The 20,847-nt window shown below is 46.7% G+C and overlaps 2 protein-coding genes across 4 annotated transcripts in view; one reads left to right on the top strand and one right to left on the bottom strand.

Moving 5' to 3' along the window:
• The window catches only part of LOC142564345 (uncharacterized), a 72,994-nt gene extending 63,033 nt beyond the window's left edge, over positions 1-9,961 (top strand). For all 3 annotated transcript variants that reach the window (XM_075675315.1, XM_075675317.1, XM_075675316.1), the window contains 2 exons: positions 4,336-4,431; positions 9,787-9,961. In XM_075675315.1, coding sequence (XP_075531430.1) covers positions 4,336-4,431; positions 9,787-9,896 — 206 coding nt within the window. In that variant the 3' untranslated portion in view covers positions 9,897-9,961. The remainder of the gene's footprint in view (positions 1-4,335; positions 4,432-9,786) is intronic.
• Positions 9,962-16,704: 6,743 nt separating this feature from the next.
• Positions 16,705-17,340, bottom strand: LOC142563262 (neprilysin-like). The gene has a single exon (XM_075673815.1). It carries the CDS (start codon positions 17,338-17,340, stop codon positions 16,705-16,707), a length of 636 nt encoding a protein of 211 aa, XP_075529930.1.
• Positions 17,341-20,847: the final 3,507 nt, after the last annotated feature.

Here is a 20,847-nt window from a genome sequence, read left to right as displayed (position 1 = left end):
CAGCATTGGCGAAATGACCGATCCCTGTGGTGTTCCGGTGCTCCCGAGCTTCTTCTCTTTCGTCTGTAGGTCGCCTGCTCGTAGCTCGACGGTCCTGTCCGTGAGGAAGTCCTTGATGTAGTTGTAGGATCTTTCCCCCATGTTGAGCTTGGAGATTTGGGACAGAATCGCCGAGTGTTTCACCTTATCGAAGGCGCTCTGCAGGTCGAGCCCTAGGATGGCTTTGTTGTCGCGGGCGCTGCCGCCATCATCGATGATTTGGTGTTTGAGCTGCAGCATCGCGTCCTGCGTGCTGAGATGCTGTCTGAAGCCGATCAAAGTGGCCGGGTACAGCCCTTCTCGTTCCAGGTAGTCTTGCCACCTGTTGAGCAGGACGTGCTCCAGCACCTTGCCCACGCAGGACGTGAGCGAGATGGGCCGGAGGTTATCCGTGTCCGGCGGCTTCCCCGGCTTGGGGATCAGGATGGTCTTGGCTGTCTTCCACAGCTTTGGCAGCGCTCCCGCTCTCCAGCACTTGTTGTAGTATTGTGCGAGCTTTTCAATCGAGCCGTCATCGAGGTTCTTGAGCGCCTTGTTCGTGACGAGGTCTGGGCCGGCTGCCGACCGGCTGTTGAGGTCGTGCAGGGCCGCGCGTACCTCCTCGACGTCGATGTCACGATCGAGGTTCGCGTTAGGCAGGCCGCTGTACGGCGCGTGTTGTTCGGTAGGTGTAGTCGGCAGGTATTTGTCGTTAATGCGCCTGGTGACTTCGTCGACGCCGTGTGCTGAGACCGCCCGATGTATGAGCTTGGCGAGTCTGTCCCTTTGGTGCGACTTGGTCTTCGTTTCGTCGAGCAGGTGCCGCAGTAGGTTCCAGGTCTTCCCGCTATGCATCTGCCCGTCTGCCGCGTTGCAGATCTCGTTCCACTGTTGCATGCAGAGAGCGCGGCAGTGATCCTCGATCACTCGGTTCAGCTCCGCCACCTTCTTTCTCAGTCTGCGGTTAAGCCGTTGTTGCTTCCAGCGATTGAGTATCGACTGTTTGGCCTCGATGAGATGCGCAAGCCGGCTGTCTACTTTGTCGATCTCCGCGCCCGTTTCAATCTCTTTGGTCGCGTCGCGTACGCTCTTGGTGATTTCGGCCGTCCACGAGTCGATGTCTTCGATCTCGTCGTCACCGTCGCTCTTCTGGCTTCTGGCTTCTCGAAAGGCATCCCAGTCTATCCATCTGTGTGTTTTGACGCTGGTGTCGTTGTGTTCCGGTATGCCGATTTCCACGATGGTGTGGTCGCTGCCTAGGTCGATCCCCGTGTTTCTCCAGGTGATCGCGCCCCGGATGTCGTTCTTGACGAACGTGAGGTCTGGAGTGGTGTCCCGGGACACGGAGTTACCAATTCTCGTTGGATGTGTCGGGTCCGTGATAAGGGTGAAGTCGAGTTCCGTGGCGTCTTGGTACAGGTCGCGGCCCTTTGCTGTGTACTTGTTGTAGCCCCAGGCAGGGTTCATCGCGTTGAAGTCTCCGCACGCGATCAGGGTGTTACGGCCCGCTGCGGTGCTGGCTCTGTGCAGTAATGTCTTGAATCTCTGTTTTCTCTGAGATGGCTTGCTGTAGACGTTGAGCAGAAATATGCTTCCTTTTCTCTTCTTGCCAGGGTTGATTTCGGTCAGTGTGTGCTCGATCTTGAGATTGCTTTGCAGCTCATGTTCGACGAACGTGAGTCCCTTCCTGACCAGGGTGCACAGGCCTCTGCCGTCGGGCGGTCCCTTGTGCACTCTGTAGCCGGGGAGGGACGGTGCGTCGGTTAGTGTCTCTTGTAGTAGTATAACGTCTGGCTTGCGCGCGGCATGTACGATGTGCATGTAAGATCGCTACAGGTACAGCGGCTTGCCGTATGTGAGCGTAGCTTGCAATCTATCTAATGGTCCCCCGTTTCAGCCCCGTTTACCTTTCCTTTGGTCTCCACCTCACTTAGGGATTTGACACCGCAATACATCTAGTGTTGCAACATGTGGCAGAAGACGCATTCGACGACATTGTTCCAATAGTATGGCTGGCCACATCGCCTAGGATAAACAGACAGCCGTCTAAATTTTACAAGAAATCCCATACGGCAGGCGCAAAAGAAACGTTTAGTTGCCTCCTGCAACTTCCGTTATTCTGTAGTCTCCAAGTCGCCCAGTCCGCCTATTCTCCTACTGCTTTCACACTACCCCAGACCCTAAAAGGGTCACAAATACTAAGTGACGTAAACTACAAATTCACCCGTGTTGAAACTGTGCCGCCATCTTTAAATTTACAAACTCATATCGCTCACCTGTCCTGATTAAAAAAAATTAACGCAGACAATCCTGTGGCAGTTGTCTAAGTACGCGTGAGCATTGTGCCGCTTGCTAATCTCCCCGCAGCCCCACGTCATTATTAATGTTTTGGAACTTGACTTGTATAAACCTGTATCAACCATCATTGGTCGTTCGCTTATCATGTCCTATAGCGAAAATGATAGAACAGGTTTAATTAAGACAGAGTTCATTAGGCCACTCGAACCCACGACCATCTGTGTTAATGAGGTTAAGGTAATTAACCACAGTTATTTAGGTATAGTTTATTAAGGCACTCGCGCCCTCGGCCTTTGGCAGAAGTTGAACCCACGACCTTTGGTGAATTATTTTAGGATTAATTTGTCGAAGCTGTTGCAAGATCACCACTAAATTTGCTGAGGAGGGTACGCAATTCTTTATTGAAGGTTCGAGTGCTTCTTCTTAGCTTGTTCTTTATTGAAACGTATGTTATTTTGTGTGTTGTATGGGTAATTTCAATGAATGTGTGCAATGTTCGCATTACTTTGCTGAGCGCTTGTAGCGTCTGCCTTACGTGGGTATGAGCCATTGCATTTCTTACTTGCTATCGGGGGTATGCGCCATTCTTTAAGGGGTATGAGTCAGTCATTGTCTTACGTGACGGCCAAATTTGTTGTTGGGTAGGCATAGAAACGTTACGCATTTAAAACAACAGTATTAAAACAGTGGAATAGCTACTTCGTTACCATTCTAGTATGCTCCGTAAGTGTAGTCTAGCAACCTCAGTGTTCTGTTACAGAGCTATTCCAAACAGACAACCGTGCGATGAAAAGCGATGAATAGGAAGTTGCAGTACGCTCTTAGTAGCCTTTAGCGTATATCGTCGCATGTCGTTCATCGGATCTTTACATACACCGCTTCCCACATTTTTTTACTATATCGCACCAGCATAATATGACATTGCCTTTCGTGGTCCGGAAGGGAACAGTGTAGCAGACAACGTTTGCGCTAAAGAGTTCTTTATGTGCCTGTGTGTAAGTCAATGTGAGGTGTATGGTGCGGGTGTTGCTGTTCCATTCTGGCCCAGTTCAGCTCGCGTGGCAGCGTCTTGCAGGCGATGTTTAGTCGGCGGGCTTGTACGCAGACAAAGGGGAATGACACGGGCGATCTACGGTTACAAGTGCGAGCTTGAGCCTGGCCTGCAGTGATGGAAGTCATCAAGGCCAATACTCGGAGCATAATGTAGGGGAGAGAGAGATGACACGTGTCTTCCAGCAAACCTGTCCTCTTGCATGTTGTAGATTGTGTCACTGTTTCTACCAATGCCGTTTCCCTCACGAAACTTTTTGTGCTCTTGGCTGAAATGGTGTGAACCCGCATGTATGACTGGCAGGCTTGTGACTATTTTGCAGCAACTGAGGGCTTAAAGAGTCACGTTGTGGTTGTGTGAGAGAGAGCGGAGGCTCGGGCTTGGACCCGGACAGACGTCTTGGTGCTTGAATAAAGCGTCTCTTTGCCGGACAACGGCTCTTCCTTCGCGCTGCCACCGTGCACTCGAATCATCGAGGGGTGCCGATTTTGTACCTTGAACACGTTCCCTCCTTAACTAGTGTTGAAGCTAACAGAGAATAAAAGAGACAGAAATTACTTGTGTACTTCTTTCTCTACCACTGACTATCGCCGCGTTAAAGCACTAAAACTACGCTTGATCGAGGCTCGCGCGATAGAGTAAGAAAAAAAATGCGTGAGGCTGCACATAGTTAGTTCGTATTTTGCTTTGCGCTTTCTCTGCTTGGCACTATCTTCCATTGTTCTTTTATTTTGGCATGTTTCCTAGTTAGTTAAACTGTGGAAAGTTGTCAAATATCTGTAGCGGAGCAAGGCACGTTTACACGAGAGCTGTTCAAAACTGATTTGTGGAAAATGTGTAGTTAAATATTGTTGATTATTTATCTATAACACCATATGTTTCGCACATGTAGGATGAACAGTTATTAGACAGCCCGCTAACATCTTCTTTGTCCCGAAGCCTATGCTGCACTTATTGTTTTGTTTCAGGAAATGATGATTTTACAAACCTCATCAGAGGGTACTACGACATTTTGTATGCATCAAGAACTTGTTTTCTTATACGTGGTCCCAAAGGTGAGAGTGGTGAGTATCTACACTGACACGTTAGCAGAATACAGAACAAGACATAATCACGTTTTATTCTTTGATGGTCATTGTGATAAACTAATTATTTTCGATCCGTACACACTACAATCGCTGCCATCACACTTCAAGCGGCAATACTCGCAATTCTCTACGCGTTTCTTGGCCCTATTATCCAGAATATTCTAGATGCCATGCAAATTTTGACTACAGCTTGTAGACTGGCTTACTAAACCCAATCTGCCCAAATACTCGTTCAATTTTATATAAAATCAACAGCATTCATTAAAGTAGACTACCGTGTGCACCCTGAATTATACCGGGAAGTCCATTCCAGTGTTCGCCCAACCAAAATTCGCAAGTCCTCATCTCTACACCAAAGCGAAAAAGAATTAGCTGGAGAAGTCTACATTCCGGTAGAACTTCTCGGCCTATAGACTATATCATCTTTCTTTCCGGTAGCGCAAAGGTGGACGCCTAAGTGATATATCTGAGGAACACCCGCCGCGGTTGCTTAGTGGCTATGGTGTTGGGCTGCTGATCACGAGGTTGCGGGCTCGAATCCCGGCCACGGCGGCCGCATTTCGATGAGGGCAAAATGCGAGAACATCCGTGCACATAGATTTAGTTGGCCATTAAAGAACATTATGACCTGAGCTCATAATGAGCGTACGAATAGACCACAAAATTACCTTGGTTATTTAGCTAAATTAGTTTTTTATAGCTAAATACCGACTTACGCTATGCTGTAACAGTCAATGTGCCTTCGATAATCAATGACAACAGATGCGAAACTGCACTGCCACGTATAATGCTTATTCAAAACACCAATTTCCTCTAAAACACTGAACAAGCCAGTCAGGGACGAAACTGGATCGTCTCGTAGCATAAAAAGTTCGTTGTGTATTTATGCTTTCGAGTTGATTGGCAACGTTTATGCAATTTGCAATATTTCCTACTATAGGTGCGTTGTGGATGCACCTGTATGTTTTATATGTGGTGATTATGATCGTTGAGCTCATTAAAAATTTAATTCTTGGGTTATGCTCGCCAAAACCACAATCTGAGTATGAGGCACGCCGTATCGGGGGATTCTAGTTTAAGTTTCTCCACTTCGCGTTTTTTTAACGCGCACCAAATGCACGGTACATGAGCGTTTTGGGGCCCAATCTCCATTTAAATGCGCCCGCCGCGTCCGGAATTTGATTCCGATCATGATGAGTATGGAAGTATGATGAGTATGAGATGGAAGTAACGAGACAGAGGCACAGTTGTGCTGTGTACGAATAAATGCACGCTGCTCATGAATGACCTTGACGAGGCCCGTGGAGTGTCCAGGTCCGCTCTCGCACTAAACTGTGGTCGCGTTGCGAACTCTACCTCCGTGAAATATGAGCGTAGCCTCTGAGATGCTGGGCACGGTTGTGTTTGCCATGTTTGCCATGTTTGCCATGTTTGCCATGTTTGCTATGTTTGCTCATGTGGCGGAGGAAGCGGCGATCGCTCTGGCTTTTCACAGCTCAAAAGTTGCCGCTGTCATCTACTCGGACTCGCGCACGGCGGTTAGATCCTTCTCGTCCGCTCTCGTATCTGAACAGGCGAACAGTATTTTGCTTAAAGCACTTCAAAGGACTAGGGAGAGCAGCGAAGGAGGATACCACATCTCGTGGTTCCCAGCCCATCTAGATAGCTCAATTAACCCTCTTGGATGTAATCCTAATGAGCAGGCCCACCGGAGAGCGCGCGATTTCACGTACCGCGCTGTCGCGGGTAGCCAGGCTTGTGACGAGGTCAACATCCACAACATCCATTATGTAGTTTCCACGAATTTGTTTCCCATTATCGACCTGGCAGGAGGACATTTCCACCCCCTCACTTTAAATTGAACAAACATCAGGCTAGCACACTCAGACTTCTGCAAACCCATTCGTATCTCACTCCTCGGTCTCTTAACAGGATAGATCCTGCCCACTCACAGTCGTGCCCCAAATGTGGTCATGACTCATGCTCTTTTGAACATGTTGCTCTGGCTGTGCCCAGCCCTTAACGCCTCTCCACCCATCACGAAAGAACAATGGCAGGAATCTCTCAAGAGCAGCAATCGCCACATGCAACTCCAGGCTGTCCAGAGGGCCCACGACATTGCGGCGGAACTTCATATTCCGGTCCCATCGTGGGTGGCGCCGCGGACTTGATCTTCGGGAGCCTTCGGTTTTAGCTCCCCAAGATCTCAGTCCCTCAGGACTCAAATAATGTTCGTGTCATGTCATGTCGCTGGCTGCGCGCGTTCACGGCGACACAAGCTAAAACGGGGGTGGGGGGGGGGGGGGGGGGGGGGGAGGGCGCTGATGTTTTTGACGAACCAGTGTTCTTGGACTTCTATGAGGCCAACCAGCGGAGAAAGAAATTTACAGCATTCTTTAACTGTGTTGCACATACCCACTCTTAGGGATAAACGAAGAAGGGGCGCTTACCTAGCGGCTCAGGCGTAGCTGCAAAGACCCATTGGTTCATCTTGTCCAATCGGGCGCAAACTCAGTGGTGCATACCCAGTAGCCGAAGTTGGCGCCAAACCTGTTACACACAGACATCATAGAGCAAAGTGGGGGAGGTTGCCAAAAATGTTTATTCCATTAATATTCCCTCAGAAACCATCTTAGGACAAATGTCCACGCTAAGGCAGTTTGCATTGAAGCAGTGTAGCTACACACCGTAGTGCCATCGCCAAAATGCACCAAGTAGGAGGCCTGTATGCAGCAGAAATCCTCACTGGCGCATCTTTTCGCGCACCTGCGTGATATTTAATTTATTTATTTATTTGTTTATTAATTTATTCATTTGTTTATTTGTTACAAATTGCCAATCCCAATGGGGACTATTGCAGGTGGGCAAAACAAAGAGAGAAAGAAAAATCAAATACAAGTAAACTGTCAATACGCAGCTACAGGTTTTATACAATATTATTTGGGGTTAAGGGAGCAAAAATCAGATAGGGAAAGCATTACGACGAGACATACAGCACATAATGATCGCATTCAAGAACTGCACTAGTACACAAGAGAAGCACACAAGATTTTACCTTTGGGTAGTACGTGATTTTCAAGTAACGTAAGAAATTTACTGAAATTGTTACACCTAGTTATATGTATGGATAATCTATTCCATTCTGTAATGCCTGTGGGAAGAAAGAATATCTGAGACAGACAGAATCTGCATGCATGCATGCATGCATGCATGCATGCATGCATGCATGCATACATACATACATACATACATACATACATACATACATACATACATACATACATACATACATACATACATACATACATACATACATACATACATACATACATACATACATACATACATACATACATACATACATACATACATACATACATACATACATACATACATACATACATACATACATACATACATACATACATACATACATACATACATACATACATACATACATACATACATACATACATACATACATACATACATACATACATACATACATACATACATACATACATACATACATACATACATACATACATACATACATACATGACGCGGCTTCAATTCCGCCTATAGTACTGGAGACTGGTTTGTCAGCGAAGAGCTTCATTTACCCAGTGACCCAAGGTGTCTACAAGAGAGAGAGAGAAATAGAAGAAATGAAAGGCAGGGAGGACCGCGAGACGCACGTCCTGTTTGCTACCCTGCACTGGGGAAATGGGTATAGGGACAAAGAGAGAGAGAAAGAGGTTCATTAAACGCGGCACATACCCACTGGCACATTACTATTAACTCTAGATGGCCTCGATGCTGCTATTTCAAGAGCGGCACATAGGGAGTGGCACGCACCCATTGATGACGTGAAAGTAGTATACCTAATAGCGGCAAATACCCACCGTCACATAAACAGACACTCATGTTGGACCAGTTGTTGGCTTCGAACATGTTTTTTTTTCAGCACAGCGTCCCGATACACTACACCCATACACCCCACACTACCATTGCCCGATGTTGGCGGGAAAACGGTTACAGGCACAGAAACATAGACGCAAACATCCCGGAAAGTGTGTGAGGTGTCCTAAGAATCCTGAGTGTAATAAAAAATGTATTCGTGTTCCACGGACGACATGACGTCATCCAATGTTTTATCTGAATCTAAGAGTGAACCACCTTCTTACAACAGTAAAAATGAAAACGAGACCTAACCTGTTTTCTTTGTCCTTTTGTTCTTTTTTTTCAGAGAATAGGTTAATAATATCCAGACGCGACATGCTACTTTCATATTTTTGGCTAGTATAGGCTGGGCAATATAGGAAGGTACCGAACTTATGTCGCATGCGACCGCTGGCAAAATCGTTTCACCGTTTGCACCGCACGGCATTTTGGCCAGCCGGTGCTCAGTACCCAGAATTTTTTTTCCATGCTTTCCTAGTTAGGAAGTTTTTTGCTTGCGAGTCCTGTAATTATATACATATACCAGTGCCTCAAGAGCACCAAAAGCGCCCCTGCGATATCCGTCACCGTAGTGTCCACACTTACTTACTTTAGATACTTTTCTCAAAATCTGCGATTTTCAGCAACTTTTGTAAAACCTCGATTTCCTAAATAAAGAACGAGCCTCCCACAGTCACTATAGCTTAACTTCTTTTAAATGCCCCAAACCTCATCAATTTTAGTGCAGTTGTAGCCGATCAATACGTTTTTTTTTTCATTTCCATGTATTCAAATGGGAGCAGAAAACTAAATGTTTCTTCTAAGTTCGGCTAGGTGCAAGAAAACTTCAGGACCTTAAAGCTTTCAAGAGCGATAACAATTAAATTCCTATAGAGCTCACTGTTGTGTACTAGCTTCCTCAAAACCACCCCGGTGGCTCAGTACCTCTGGTATCCCTCAGACGAGAACATGGCCAGAAATTCGAATCTCAGCCCCGGAGGCCACCTTACGGTGGTGGTAGAAAGCAAATATTTTCTTATGCACAAATCTAGATCCACAGATAACGTCCGATGGTCAAATAGTCGAGAGCTGCTCACTCCTGCGATGGCTTTTGTAGGTCATATGTGCTTTGTAACTACATATCCGACAAGTTAGGATCCTTGGGTAACAATCTACTGCAAGTAGATGTTTATATTTTTTTATTGCTGCAGCAAGTGGTTGTACATTGTTCAGTGGAATATCTTAAATTTCACAGTTCAAGCAGCTAGTGAAGATCACAGCACATGAAAGCCTCACTGATAAACAAGACATATGTAAATTATTACGTGACATGTGCAGTTTCGTGTAGTTGTATATGTGTTCATCTTTCTATTTTTTTTTTCTTATTAGGTAACGGTATATGCACTGTATGGGTCCTTGCAAGTACTGCCAACCATATGCACACGGCATGCCGGCAGGCGTTCACTTCTCAATGCACTACAGATGGACAGTGCGGATGACCAGGAAGAATTTGCATAGGAATATGTCGTTCATAGAAGGAAAAAAATAAAATGGTTGCACGAAAGGAACCTATCTGTTTCACATACATAAAGTGTAGGTGTTCACAACTGCGTGTTCAATGTAAATCTATATATTTTTTAGAAAAGCTTAACCGAGAGCGCATTTTTTGGTATATATTTCTTTCATCCACAAATTCAATTTTGATTTGGCTCCTTGCACATAGAAGGAAATATAATACGCCAAATAAGTCTCGCGGCCAAAGTTAGATCGCCAGGTCAAATAAGATAATGCCATCAAACATTCTGCATTGTAGGATATGTCTTCTCGTATTCCAACATGAGTCGAGCGTACAATGCTTAACTTCTTATATATATATATATATATATATATATATATATATATATATATATATATATATATAGAACTTGAGTGGTGCTACAAGGTAAACAGAACAAGTATTTAATTTCGACAGTTTCGATCGGTGGACCGATCTTCATCAGGGTTTACAAAAAAATGGCAGTTCGGCCCTGGTAGTGAAGACACCAGACCGGGTGCCCGGTCGTTCTTACATACATCAAACCGAGAGGAACAGTTGTGACAGTGATTGATTTTCAGCGCCTTGGCAGATTTACAGCGGCCTTTGGCAGCTATGCAGGGCAAGAGGAAGGCGGAGTCACATGTATGTAGAGCAAGGAGGTCAGTGAGGGAAAAAAAGGAAAAAGAAAGAGAACGGAAAGAAAAAAAAAAGCACACAGGAGGAGGGAGACGTAAGACGGAGAGGGAGGGGGGCGGGAAGTAGCGGCAGCTAGGTTCCCGTGCACCCGAGGCAAGGAGGGAGAAAGCGGTCGTTCCGCAGCACCAGTGCGTGGGCTGCCGTTGTAGCGGGAGAGAGGGCAAGTTCAATCGGGTGGCGGGGGGCACAATAGAGAAGGGGCCCAGAATGAAGACAGAAGAGCGGCAACTTTTAGAAAGACACACAGTGTCACAGTACACATATACAAGGCACGGCCCGTTCCGGCAACTTTGTGGTCCAGCTACGGTGCGAAAAAAATAAAAAAATATATATAGTTCCAAAAAAGAATATATGCATGGGATTCGCAAAGCAGGTGCGCCCATGGGCTTAGATTTAGGGAGTCGAGTTAAATAGCCTCCTTGTGGTCCAGTTTTTGAACGTTTAACAGACAACTGACATCAAGTCAGCACGTGCGTATTTAAAGAAGGGCAATAGGTCACTCAGAATGAGAACTTCAGTGGCCAGTGGCAGGGTCCAAGAAACTGAATTTATTGTTTTCCGCTCGCCCCCTTGAGGCGCATGCGGAGGGGTGGGCAAGCAGTGAATAAGCGTCTCAATTTTAGAGTACAGAGCATGTATTCGCGTTTACCATGCACTTTCACGGCAAATCCCGGAGGCACGTCAGCCGCCCCGGACTCTCATTAATTCCTTTAGTGTAGGTTCCAAATTTATGGATGAAAAAAGATTCTCTCTGCTCGCGTGCACGGGTGTGTTGGAAACCAGACTGCAAGAGCACAACGCTCACGCGTTCAAAGGAGTGATCTGGCAGCCGAACGTGCCTGGAGAAGGGTAAATTGGGGAGACTTTTCACATGTGCGCGGTGATTGTTAAACCGCAGGCGGAAAGGAGTCTCTGTTTGGCCGATATATTCCTGCTTACACACCTCGCATCGAATTTTGTACACGACGTTACTGGAATTACAGTCAAGATTTTCGGTAATTTTGTATACGAAGGGCGAGTTCGATGCTTCAGCCGTGTCTGCTGTTGTCATGTGACGGCATACCTTGCAACGAGGTTTCCCACACGGTCGACAGCCCTTGGGCGTGTTTGACTTCTGTATCCTCGCCCTGACTAACAAATCCCTTAAATTTTTGTTTCTTCTATACACAACCCGAGGCGGCTGCTTGAAGATAGTAGCGAGTCGGATGCTCTGTTTCATGATATTAAAATGGCGGGTGAGAATGGCATTGACCCGCGGAGCACCGGTGGTGTATGTGAGGACCAAGTTTGGATCTGATTGTGTATTGGTATTGCTAACCTTTTCTCCCATTATCTGTGCTCGATCTAAACTGCGGGTGCGTTCAATGGCATCGTCTACTATTTTTGGAGGATATTTTTGGCGTATGAGAGCAGATTTCAGTTCCTCCGCGTGTCGCTCAAATTGCGCAGATTCGGAATAGACTCTTCTGTATCTGTGGGCCTGGGAGTAGGGGATGCCTGTTTTGCAGTGATGGGGGTGACTACTATAAAAATGCAAATATTGCTGACGATCTGTCGGCTTTCTGTATAGGGACGTGGAAATGCGACCGCCATTCAGTGACAGAGTGACGTCGAGGAAGGGAATACTATTTTGGGAGAAGTTGTACGTAAAGCTGATTGACGGGTGCAGAGAATTGAAATTGGAAATGAAGTCTAAGAGACTTTGTTCATTGTCGGCCCACACAAAGAAAATGTCATCCAGGAATCGCTTATAAAATATTGGTTTTACGGCCGAGTTTGCGAGGAAGGGTATTTCTAAAGATGCGATAAAGATATTTGCATAATTTGGCGCCATCTTCGTTCCCATGGCGGTTCCACTGATTTGCAAATAATGCTTGTCCTCGAACTCAAAGTGATTATATTTCAGTACTAGATTTAAAAGAGTCTCAACTGTGTCTTTATCTAATTGCCTAGGTTGGCTGGAGCCAGCGTAAGCTGAAACTGCGGAAGCAATGCCCTCGGCGTGAGGTATGTTGGTGTACAAAGATGCGACATCCATAGTGACCAAGTAACCCCCCGCCGGTACCGTCAGGTTTGATACCTCCCGAAGGAAATGATTTGTGTCTTTAATGTACGAGGGAAATGAAGATGGGATGTCCTTAATGAGACTGTCAATAAAGCTGGATATTTTCTCAGTCACTGTTCCATTACTGGAAACGATAGGCCGACCGGGATTGTTTATTTTGTGGATTTTGGGTAGTAGGTAGAAACGGCCGGGGCCAGAGTTTCTTGGTATCAATGCTTTGAGCGTCTTATCGGTTATCTGCCCTGCCTTGCGCAGAGTGGTTAGGGCGTCCTTTATTTCGCTTTCAAATTTCTCGGTAGGATTGCTTGGGAGTTCTCTGTAAAATTTAGAGTTTCCCAGTTGACGGAAACCTTCGGCTATGTAAACATTCCGGTCAAGTACCACCACTGCACCACCTTTGTCCGCTGGCTTAATGACAATTGTCTGATCATCACGTAGAGTTCGCAGTGCCTGCTCTTCCTCTTTTGAAAGGTTACTGCGGTTACACTGCGGTTACACTGCGGTTACTCTGCGTTACTGCGGTTACACACATAAATATATATATATATATATATATATATGCAAGTAAGCAGTCACTGATTTTGCCAAACTATGTCCGTGGTTAGCAACGCCTCAGGCAATAAGAAAGCCCATCCCCCTCCAGTGGCTGTTACCGAAGTGGCCCACAACGCTATTAATATGAGTCTCTCGCAGAACAACGTGATATTATTTGCGTTTACAGGCCCGAGTGTTTTGCTCGCACTGTCTGATATCGGAGATGTGCGCATTTTATCACAGTGTAAAAGGCAACGACAAGCGATGGCTTAAAATTAAATTATTGTCGTGAGATTTACATATCAGTCATGTTATCATTATGGGGGAGGCTGCAATAGGGGCCCTAGAATAATTTTGACCATGTGAGGTGCTTTATCAAGTACTCAATACGCTGTACAAGAGCACAATTTTGCATTTCGCACCCGTGTAAACGCGGCCGCTAGGCTCGGGAATCGGACCCGGGACCTCGAAGGGAGACTTGCAATGTCATAGCCGATAAGCCAAAGCGGCGGCGGTTCAGGTACCGACGTAAACAAGTGCACCGCTCTAGTGCTGGAAACCAGCCACAGCCATGGGCTCTTTAGCAAGAAATTGTGCAGTTGATACATTCATAACGATTGCATTCTGGCAATTTTAGGTTTCTAGACCGTATTCTAAGTATGGGGCGTGTCGTAGTGGAGGAATCCGTAGCATCTTTGACCACTGAGGGATTCCTAACGTGAACTTAATTTAGGTACATGAACGTTCTCTTTTTTTGCATGCTACCATAGAGATACGTTGCCTTCCAATTGCAACTGCACTTTCCCTGAACATTGCTGCGAGATGCTGGAATTTGTCCGGCAAACGCTCGCGAAAGCATTGCGTTGTCACAACTGCACTGGAAATATCAGATCGCGTGAACTTCGATAAGGCTGATGGCTTCGCGTGAGCTATTCTATGGTTCCTGCAAGCGCATAGAAGGCTTCGGTAACCGTCGAGACCTTGACAAAGGATGCGATGCTTGCCACTAATGCGGTAAGGCGCACGGAGAAGCGAAGAACGAGCGCCTAGAACAGAATTATGGAGAAACTACAGACACCCTCCGTGCCGTTCGCAGCGTTTCTTTTTCTATTTCGTACGTAAAAACGGCCCAGGTAAGCCCGCTATTGGTGCATGCAGACTTTCTTCAAGAAAGAGCCGGATAATCGTAATATAAGTTCCAGAACTCGGTCTGTGATTTCTACAACATTAAAAAATAAGGTGATAAGGTACACTCATGATTGGTGCAAGTACACGGAAGGTTAGGTGAAAGCCCCGGCATCTCTTTTCGTTTCCACCAGCGTGCGCTAGGAGGCAGCGCAGGAAAAATGAAAAAGGCGGGTTAGTTTAACGATGCAATCAATCTCTGTACAAACATGATTAAACGTACGTGTAAACATTACCCAAACATGGCCTTGCCTCGAGTATATTCTTCTATGGCTTGTGAAAGGGCTCGTACGTGTTCTTCACAAAGGTCCTATATATGCCATAAAAAGAGAGAAGAGCAGACTGGGTACCTTCAGTGTCATCAAATTAAAGGGGAAAGGGGATGAGAAAACGGGGTCACGGCAGCTGAATTGGTAAGAGCATCGCACGCGCAATGCGAATACTTTGGATCGTTTCCCACCTGCGGCAGTAGTTTTTTTCATCCATTTTTCATTTCCCATAACTTATAATTTCACGCAATCAATTAGTAAGTGCAAGTACTTCCCCCTAGGTTGTTCTTGGAGTCTGCTTGTAAGCTTCTTATGATAAATATGAGGGTCTCTAATACGGCAACATTGACGCCTTCAGATAGCATGTGTGGATTTACTGACCAGTTGCCTTCACCCAAAACGATCACGTACACGTGACACTTGCGCCAGAAAGGATCTTCAACGTCCGCAGCCAACGTTTGCGAGTGGAAGATCTAGCTAACACTCCCAGGCATAGTTCTAGTAGTAAACCACAAATACCCCAAAAAATAGATGGAAAAACGGCGCCACGGTAGCTCAGTTGGCAAGAGCATCGTACACGTAATGTGAAGACCTTGGATGGTTTCTCACCTGAAGCAGTTGTTGTTTCAACCATTTTCGTTTCCATTAATTTATAATTTCTCTAAATGGTATTAGTACGGACAAGTAATTTCCCCAATGTTGCCCTGCTGTCTTTGCTAGTTCGTTATGATTAATAAAAAATCGGGCACCTCGTTTCTTTCTTCTCGTTAAAAATAAAGGAAGGTAGACATCAATTTTAGAGGCTAAATTGGGCACTCCAAAGGCATTTGTATTCTTAGGTGGCTCGATTTTTGTAATTATGGTTCACAGCAGGAGGCCGAAAGGTAATGCATTTTAAATTAGAGTAAAGAAATAAAACGTGACTCCCTTCTCCAGGTTCCTCACGACAACCAAGAAAGTGTCGTTCCTGAGATTAAAATAGCTTGACGCTAGCGACACTGATGCGTTATTTTCACAACGGCACGTGCATTTGACGAAACGCAGCCGGGACACGCAAGTGCGCGTCCCCCACATCGCGCTTTCGTCGACAAAAAAAGGCGCGCGTCGGAAATTGAGCAGACGACGGATGAGTTCGTTGCAGTCAACGCTTTGAGGGTGCACGCGAACACGTAGACGGTGGGTGCCCCTGGTGTACGTTATTCAAAGTATGTCCCACCCCGTTGGCGGAAATCTTCAAATCCGAAACTGGAGTGATCGAAAGCATGTGACGACAATCTATTGAGGACACGGTCGTGCATTTTTCGGCTGCTTTTACGGTTCGCTACATGCTAGATTCTACTTAGGAGAGAAAAGGAATCATCACCAGCGCATTTGGTGCCTGCACTCGTTTAAAATGTGAACTCTGTAAGATCAAAGTCAGACATTCGCGCTCTTGTGGAAACGATGCACCAACAAGTTGTTTCTCCAAGACGTTGGGACGCCTGACAGGAAAAAGCACTTGCTTCATGCATCTACTGACGCAAGGACAAACGAGTTGATCTTACGAGAGTAGAGTATAAGCGCACACATATACAATAAACATTTAAAAAGAGAAAGCATTACAGTGGACAGAAAGGAAACATGCGCACGCCGTGCCGATAGGATGAATATGAATCGTGAAAGTTACTAGCAGGTAATAATGAAGGCAAGTAAAGTAAAAAGAACATCGGGCCATTATCATAGAGTACAGATTGCATTGAAGGGGGCGCACGCGAGAAAAGATTGTAATTCCTCGAGAGAAGTAAATTAAGCATAAAAACCTAATTGTAACAGGCCTACGCTGCCAAATGGTCTTCCGCCCTAAGCTTAGTGGAACGAACAGCGTGTCGGCAGGTTCAGTGAAGCTCCAGCGGAACAATTGAAAGTTGCCGCGCAGTCCTTATGATCGTAAGCAGGCAAATTGCAACGCAGGACCATGGCGGGGTATTGAGACATCGGGCGCCAGAAATACGCACGCTTGCTGCAAAACTTTAAGCAGCCCGCTATAAAAAAAACAGCTGCTCCTGCGAATAACCGAGGGCACCCTGCCCCTTCGGCAATGAAGCGTAAGCCAGTGAAGCATTCTCAGTACCAGCAGTGTCCGCGAACGTCTCCGACAGTGCATTTTTAGCGTGGAATTCGTTCTTAGTGCAGTTGGCGAGCTGGACACGGACACACTGCACCCTGTCTATGAAGTTAGCGAAGGGGGGCTGCGACCACCAGGTTGCGGCGTCGCCGGTTCTGCTCTGAGTGCTGAAGCGTGGGTCGAAGGCGTGTGACAGCTCGTGACCCAAGACCTTGCCATTGGAGCCGTAGGTCGCCGCCGCGGTCACGCCTGCGGGCACGAAAGGGGGTGCCATGAGGGGGGGGGGGGGCAGGATGATCACGAGGTGGTTGAGGGGCATGTACATGGCGTTGACGGCTATCGAGCTCAGCAGGCTGTCTTCGCGGTACGCGGTTACAGTTGGCTTCTCGTAAACGAGGCGCTTGTACTTGTCCGGCCGCTGCTTGCTCGAGTTGATGAACCATTGGAAGAAGGGCTGTGACTGGCCCGCCACCAAGTAGTCGTAGAACGCGTCCAGCGCCTGGCTGCTGTTAAGGTGCGCTGGAATGGGAATTATATTACCAACGTGGCCCATGGCGCCCTGAGCGGTGGACTGGTCCATCCACTTCGAGGTGCCGAAGTTGCGTCACGCGGCTTCTTGCAATCTTTTCCAGGTGTCCGTCATGTCAAGCTGGGAAATGGACTGCTTCGCACTGTCTACGAAAAAGCGGGACAGGGCGTAGCTGGCCACCTGCCAATTAGTAGCGCCATTAAGTCGAACTGACACCCCGCTTGAGCAACGGTGCTGTTTCAAGCAGTACCAGACCACCATTTCCGACAAGTATTGATCTATGAAAACACACGTGCATCTAGTTGTCGCAATTAAGTATTAATTGCGAGTTGGAGATTGTGAACGTGTTTTATTGCGCAGTCCCGGTGTTCTCGCTCAAGCTGGGTTCTCAGAAAAATGCCCATAAATGCCATTCTCAGGCAAAACTGTGCTAGGACGAGATAGTCCTTCGACGACTTCAGCCAGAGGTTGAGACCCTTTCAACATTTATTACAAACGTCCTAATGTATCACCATTTACTCGAACTCTCAACGAACACCCAGAAATAGTCTATGCTTACCCAGAACAAAGAACTGGTGGATAAGCACGTGGTCAGAATTGAAGATATTTGCAGCAGACGCCAAACAAAACATGTCTCACAAGAGGCAGAAAATGCGATCACACAGATACGTGTGCACACAAATCACTATTTCATATTGCAGGTAATATTTAGGAGGCACGTATCTCAAGGTCAACAAGACAACAGGCTCCAAAATTTTACGAACCGCTGCGAACGCTAAACTGTGGCGTAGCCAGGAGAGGGGCACAGCAGGCACGTGCCACTTCACCACTCCCAAAAATTCAGTATTAGTATGTGGCCTACATAGCCTTCCCTCCCTGGTAAGGTGCGTGCGTCCCCGGCCATCCACTCCGCTTGAAAAACATTTCTGACTGTGGCACTGACGCTAAGTAAGTCATTCTATTTATCATAAAGACTACCTCACAGGAGACGTGCTTCGTTAGTGCGTGCGACATAAATCACTCGTATCATCGAACCTCATTCACAGCCTTGAGGCAGTACGTCGGGGCGGAGGCAGAAGCCTTCAAGAGCGACCTTCCAGACATGCATTTCAGAAGTGATGAAGATGTCCCAAACTGGTTCAGGATGATCATGTTCCAACCGCTGAACAGCACGATTTCAGCGCAGCCCGACTGGTTCAGCATTCCGTTCAGCACGGACGCGGTGTTATTGAAGACAAGTACCTCCTCTTACTTGTCAAACTGCATGTTAGGCGGCAGATGCTTGTTGATGGCACCCAGCAAGCAGTCGCGATCTGCGTGCCGTCCGAGTGCTACGTCCAGCTCTTCGATGGTGGTGTAGGAGCGGGTGTAACCAGTGGCCCCAAACAAAATTTCTATGCTCGTAATCAGGTTGAGGTAGACAACATAAATGGGCTCGCCGAAGGCGATCGCGGAATCGCTTCCAACCGATGGCACCACCGACGACATGCAAGCGGCTACCTGTGCCTGTTTGTAAACGGCCATCATGTCGGACACGCCGAAGCTCAGAGAGAGGCCGTAGCGCCTGTCTGTCTTCAAGTACGGCTCCAAGCTCAGCTTGACGGGCGTTGGCAGGCCGTAGTCAAGCGACAGGCCCAGCAGGTACTCCATAATGTTGCAGTTGTTTGGAACCTTCGAGACCGGCCACGTGACGTTGAAGTTGCTTAACACGTCGAAGAGGATCTGGGTGGAGAAAAAATTCAACTGTAGGACTAGACCTTCCGATGCTTTACGGTGAGCTACGAGGAACGCCTTAATGCACGGCTCGGAGTTACGTTTATCACCTCAGATTCTTTTACAAGCACCAAAAGGCGACAATTATGTGAAACGACCAAACAATAAAACCAAGGAAATTGCCGGGAGAATTACTTTTGCTTAAACTAAGGTTAGGAATTTTTGATGTATAGGGAAATAAAAATGGACGTAACAACTACTTACTGCTGGTGGGAACCGCACCCACAATCTCTGGAAATTCTATCTTTAGCCGCAATTGTTGCGTGCACTATAACTCCGCAAAATCAATTTCCTTACTCACTTCACTACCCTATACCCGGCAGGAAAGAGACCAAACATATGTCGTTAAGAACAAAATACGTAAATTCAGAAGTGTTCAAATTCATCACGCATCAATTTTAGAGCACCACATACAACTAAGTTTTAGGTTTTTTAGTTTTATGCTTTATTGAATTGGTATGTGTCTGAAAATACGTTATGAAACCATAAATGCTCCAATGTGAAGAATGAGTAATGATAGCATCGGTCATTATAAACAATTTGGAAAGTCACTCCAGAAAGAGCGCCCCACACTAGCGCAAAGTTTTGCTCTCTAGTGATAAAAAACACGAAATAAATGCGGGGTGGGGAAGGGAGAGGAATCCGTGCCACCAGTAGGTTTGCCACGCAATAATGCGAATCACCAAATAAATGAAAACAGGTTTTACGAGCAAAAGGTATTCAAATGCTCCGAAGAGTAGCGCTCGATTGGTTCTGAAAATTTATTCCTAGTCTGATCTGTCTGTCGTGCCAGGTTCCCGGGAAGGCGCACCGTTGTTGCCTATTGAGTTTGCAGGCGAGGCTTTTACAGGTTTGCTTCGGCTACGTGGTGGACGGCGATCATTCGCTGGCCGGGTAGCCGCAAACCTGGTTCTCTTAGCAGTCCGTGAAACTTAAAAAGACAAGAAAATCATTTCGTGATACGAAAGAGACAAAGTCAAGTGGGCTAGGTAAGACGAATAAGCGGGTGTAGACAGAGTTATAAATGAGAATAAAAAGACGTGCGACGACGTTGTTAGAGCCGCTTGGCATGGTGAGAAGCCGACCATGATTGACATAATGGGTGCCACTGACGAGTAGCTAACATGCAAACATGACATCGAGAGTATCACAAGTGAAAAGCTCAGTGAGGGTTGAACAGGCGTATGTGTCGAGATCAAGCAGAAAGCGAAGGAAAATTTCATGCCCATCCGGAGGCGAGAATGGGTGTGGTTACGAGGATCGTTAAGGGGACAGAAGTGTTAGTGTATAAGAAGTTGCAAAAGCATAGCCCTCTTTCTTCAATTCTCTAGTAGCGCAGTGTATTGAACTGGAGTTTACTCATCATCCGCGTTACGTAATTTAGAGAAGATGCGTGCCAGGAGCGGTCGGGATACAAAGCAGTGTGATTTATTCTCGCGAGAGTCACCGCACGCGCACGACATCGCGGGTATCAGATAGAATACGTATAAATAGTGCGAAAAATTCGCAGTCTATAACGATGCTCCCTAATGCTAAATTTGAGCGCGGCTGTATACGCGTTTTCATTTCGCGATATATTGGCAGGCGTAGACAATCTGTCTCGTGCGGGACTTTGCAAACGCAGCGAAGTGTGACGCGACTGCCTCATTAATCGGGTGATGGCGAGAGGCAGCGTGTGGGCCAGGCGTGGGTGCGATTCACAGCAGCCGCCGCAGGCAGACCTCCGCTCATGTAGCGCTTCGTTTGCATATATGGTAT

Source organism: Dermacentor variabilis, chromosome 11, assembly GCF_050947875.1.
Source record: "Dermacentor variabilis isolate Ectoservices chromosome 11, ASM5094787v1, whole genome shotgun sequence".
NCBI lineage: Eukaryota > Metazoa > Arthropoda > Arachnida > Ixodida > Ixodidae > Dermacentor > Dermacentor variabilis.
Note: the sequence above shows the minus strand (reverse complement) of the source record. Positions and strands in the feature narration are given on the sequence as shown.

Coding starts and splice junctions, on each gene's coding strand:
- LOC142563262 (XM_075673815.1), bottom strand. CDS start 17,340: ATGGGCCACGTTGGTAATATAATTCCCATTCCAGCGCACCTTAACAGC.